The sequence below is a fragment of the Ctenocephalides felis genome, unplaced genomic scaffold (assembly GCF_003426905.1).
Source record: "Ctenocephalides felis isolate EL2017-DRISC unplaced genomic scaffold, ASM342690v1 CF-g0.4_SCAFFOLD_00848, whole genome shotgun sequence".
Classification (NCBI taxonomy): Eukaryota; Metazoa; Arthropoda; class Insecta; order Siphonaptera; family Pulicidae; genus Ctenocephalides; species Ctenocephalides felis.
In genome coordinates this window covers 1-4,866 of record NW_020537002.1, presented here as the reverse complement: position 1 = coordinate 4,866, position 4,866 = coordinate 1, and the positions used below count along the sequence as shown (strand labels likewise).

General features: G+C 32.9%; 2 protein-coding genes across 2 annotated transcripts; both read left to right on the top strand.

The window, feature by feature from the left end:
- The first annotated feature begins 1,823 nt into the window (after positions 1–1,823).
- Positions 1,824–3,383, top strand: LOC113365280. Its single transcript, XM_026606873.1, has one exon. The coding sequence runs from the start codon at positions 1,824–1,826 to the stop codon at positions 3,381–3,383; it is 1,560 nt and encodes a 519-aa protein (XP_026462658.1).
- A 113-nt stretch (positions 3,384–3,496) lies between these two features.
- LOC113365281 lies at positions 3,497–4,843 on the top strand. The gene is made up of 2 exons (XM_026606874.1): positions 3,497–4,104; positions 4,219–4,843. The coding sequence occupies exons 1-2, from the start codon at positions 3,497–3,499 to the stop codon at positions 4,841–4,843; spliced, it is 1,233 nt and encodes a 410-aa protein (XP_026462659.1).
- The last annotated feature ends 23 nt before the right edge of the window (positions 4,844–4,866 follow it).

The window sequence follows — 4,866 nt, the reverse complement described above, 5'->3', positions numbered from 1 at the left end:
TATGATTTCTAAAAGCAAATTATATTAAATAGCAATCCATATACTCCTAAGGAGTGCAGAACAATTATATTCAACCAAACATATAGAAGTACAAACACAATGCAAAGATTTTGAAAATCTGACATGTTTAATTTCTGACCATTTATGGGTATTCAAATAAACTCTAATTACAGTGTAAAAAGGTTATGGCTTTTAAATTTTAATTCTCATTTAAACCTCATATGCTCCTTAACAATACACTTTAAATTTATTGCTTTAATATTTGGAAAGTAGTTTATATTGATCTAACTTGTAATTGAAAATTATATTGCTCCGTCAGAGTTGAAATTTTTTGAAAAATGTCTTTTACTGCTCTTGGTATAACACCCATCTCCTCGACTGGTCCAACTGAATAAGCCATGCCCATGGAATGAGTTTTTCCGGAGCCAGTCTGACCATAAGCTAATATTGTCACATTGTAGCCTAAAATATATTTTTAGATTGAACAAAATAATAAATAATAAAGTAAAGATACTGAAGATAAAAATAGAATTTGGGATTATAGATGAGAGATAAATTCACCTACACCAAAGTTATGTTATGTCAAAATTAAATTCTAGTAGAAATAAATTACCCTTAAACAATCCATCAACTACATCAACCCTTAACAGCAGTGTCATAAAATTCAGCTTGCGAAACTTCTGGTGGAAATGCATGGTTGTAAGTAAAAGAAAGATTTTTTATTAAAACTTGAGGTTTATTCGGCAGTGTTTCGAGGCATTTAACATATCTTTTAGAAATTTCGGATTTGACTAAAGGCCTTATCCTTAAAGCCACCTGTACACTAACAGCAGAATCAAATTTTTTCAAAAATCGTTTAAGCAGGTGTAGATCTTATATGAGATATTCTATTTTATTTATGAAGAAAATAATATAGTAAATAATATACTTCATCAATCCTACTTTAAAAAACGATAATAATTTATATCCATATACTCTCCTAAGGAGTGCAGAACAATTATATTCAACCAAACATATAGAAGTACAAACACAATGCAAAGATTTTGAAAATCTGACATGTTTAATTTCTGACCATTTATGGGTATTCAAATAAACTCTAATTACAGTGTAAAAAGGTTATGGCTTTTAAATTTTAATTCTCATTTAAACCTCATATGCTCCTTAACAATTGGATAAAATATAATTAATTATGTTGCCATCTAACGGTGTGCTTTAGAAATAACCAAAATCTGGTAGGGGGGCTTTTGACCCGCCATTTTGAGCTTTTGATTTTATTATTTTTATTTCTGTAAAATATAGTTGTTTAAAATACATGGCTAAGACAACATCGGCGTTTTCATTTAAGTATATTATACATTTTGGTCCATCGACACGGATCCAGTGATTAAAAATTACAGTCCACTCTTTAAAATTAAATATACGCGAGTTCGTCAAAACATAAAGCCAAACAAAGCTCTACGTGAATGAAAACCCGGGAACCTGAGAAGCCGCCATTGAAGCTTGGAAGCGTCGCCTGGAGTTCACTGGAATTGGAACAACTACAACTAAAGATCACAATTGGAAATACAAGTAAGTCCACAATTAGTCTAAAACCATTTCAAAATTGCTTAGTATAATTGTTTGTAAGGTTTAGTCTATGTACGGTATACTTTGTCATTGTGGTTATTTAATAAATCGGGATAGGAATTAGGAACATATTCCTATTATATATCAATACAATTTTCCCATTACATTCAAAAACTACGGATTTAAACAAATTGCGGTAGCAAATTTATATATAAACTATCGTATATTTTACACGTGCGTTTCTTGTAAAATTTAAAATGGCGGACATTGAGACGCTCAAACAACAAAGGGCTCGATTGATAAAATCTATCGCGCTTATTCAGAATTTTATTAATAACTTTCGAGAAGGAGATAGCAAACATGGCTTAATCCTCCGAAAAAAGAAACTAGTTGAGATTCTTCAAAGTTTAGAAGAAAATCAAACTGAATTAGATGTTAGATGTCCAGGAACTTACTCAAAAGAATATGAGGAGTTATTTGATTTACATTTTGAATTGTCAGCTCAAATTGAAGATATTTTAGAAACTAACATTAACGAAAATAAACCAAATATAGATTTAAAACATAGGCAAATTAACATCAAACTTCCAGACATAAATTTACCAAAGTTCAATGGAAATTATTCGGAATGGAATGCATTCATAGATATTTACAATTCACTTATACACAACAACGAGCATTTGTCAGACGTTCAAAAACTTCATTATTTAAAAGGGACACTACAATCACCAGCATCTGACTTAATAACAAATCTTTCTATGACCAATGAAAATTACAACACGGCATATAATTTACTGCAAGATAGATACAACAATAAATACTTAATAATTACATCACATCTACAATCTCTAAATGACATAAAACCTATACTACGAGGTTCACATGAAAATCTACAATCATTTTTGAACCAAGCGAGGCAGCAGACGCAGTCACTAGTAACAATTCACGAAGATGCAGTTTATTGGGACATAATTTTAGTTTTTCAGCTCACAAATAAATTAGATCACCATACTCGTTTAGCTTGGAGTCTATCACAACAAGAAGGAGAGCTGCCAACGTTAAACAAATTTTATAAATTTCTTGAAACCAGGTCGTGTGCGTTGGAAACTGCAACCAAGACTGGTAAGATAGAACATTCCGGAGCAAAAATAAAATCTGTAAATATAGTGTCTCAAGATAATCAGCACAAACCATGTATATATTGTAAATTGAAAGGACATCGTGTATATAATTGCTTTAAATTTAAGAAACTACCAATAACACAAAGACAGGAAATTTTAAGACTTAATCTCCATTGCGAGAAATGTTTAGAACCTGCTCATTCACCAGATGTATGTAAATTCAGTCAGAATTGCAAAATATGCCAGAAGAAACACCACACAATGATGCATGTATATAATGATAATAAAGATTCCACCTCAGAGGAAAAAGTGAGAAGCAGTGAAACTACGCAAAAGGTACTATTTTCACAAGAGTCCAATTCCATAAGCGTTTTGTTAGCCACTGCAATCATCAACATTGAAAACACTCGAGGGGAGCTTTGTGAAGCAAGAGCACTATTGGATAGTGGCTCACAGACCAACCTGGTCACAAAAGATTTAGCAGAAAGACTGCAGCTCCCACAATTTAATTCCCGAAACACTCTGAGTGTACTACAGGGCAAGTCATTAGGAGTATCTAAATCGACTAAAATCAAGATAAATTCAATTAATAGTTCGTATAGCAGATCAATAAACTGTATTGTAATAGATAAAATTACAACAAATTTACCTGCACAAAAATTGATGCCAGTGACTGGAAGATTCCAAATAACATAAAATTAGCAGATCCTTCATTTTCAAATCCTGGGCCAGTTGACGTACTAATAGGAGCAGAATTATTCTTTGAAATCATACAGCAAGGTAGTATAAAACTAGGCTATAAACTTCCCATGTTGAAAAACAGCAAGCTTGGATGGATGCTTTCAGGACCATATAAGGAGCCATCGATGCAACCGAGTTATGTAGGATTCATTTCCAATGATCAATTAAATTGCGAAATAACAAAGTTTTGGCAAATCGAAGAAATAGACAGCAGTCCTCCAATGCAGGGTTCGGACAAAATCTGTGAAGACCACTTTTTAAAGACAGTTCACCGACATGAAAATGGAAGATATGAGGTGAGTCTACCATTTATTGAAAATAGAAAGTCAGAACTTGGAGAATCATTCCATCTAGCCAAGTCACGCCTGTTAAACCTGGAAAGACGCTTTAAATCAGATAAAAACCTTTTGAATAAATATGCAGAGTTTATGGAAGAGTATATTCGGTTAGGCCATGCGCAAGAAACCACAGTGATACAACATTCAACTCAAGAAAATCCAGTTTATTATCTTCCACATCACCCCGTTATAAAAGAATATGGTACAACCAAGTTGCGGGTAGTATTTGATGCTTCGGCTAAAACATCTAATAATATATCATTAAATGACATCTTACATACAGGACCTAAGCTACAGCAAGAATTAATATCAATACTAATTAGATTTCGATGCTGGAAGTATGTTTTTATAACAGATATTACAAAAATGTATAAGGCAAGATAAAATTACAAAAATGTACAGGCAAATAAAAGTTGCTAAAAAGATCAAGAAGTGCAAAGGATTTTGTGGAGATGTGACCCAAAGGAAGACATTCGTTGTTATAAATTAACAACAGTAACCTATGGCACATCTTCCGCACCCTATTTAGCAATTCGTGTTTTGAATAAACTAGCAGAGGATGAAGAAAGCAGTACACCTGTAGCAGCAGATATTATTAAACAAGACTGCTATGTAGACGATATAATAACAGGAGCAAACTCCATAACAGATCTTCATATTAAATCTGATCAACTTGTGACAATGCTTGGCCGCGGAGGATTTTCTCTACACAAGTGGTCCAGCAATAATCAAGAATTTTTAAACACAATTGCACAAGAAAATCAAGAATTAGAAAATACGTGCTTCATTGATAAACTGGAATTTAAAGCATTGGGGTTATTATGGAACCCGACAGAAGACATTTTTAAGGCAACAATTCCATCAGCATTCCAAAGAACTTTCACAAAAAGAGCCATTTTATCAGCCATATCCCAAATCTTCGACCCAATGGGACTTATAGCCCCAGTCGTAGTCAAGGCGAAGATGATAATGCAAAAGATATGGAAACAGAAGACTGATTGGGATGAAGAAGTTCCAGCAACAATTAAAGAAGAGTGGAAAACCCTTCAAAATCAGTTCACTCTTCTAAAGAAATAAAGATTCAACGGTATATGTTCAAA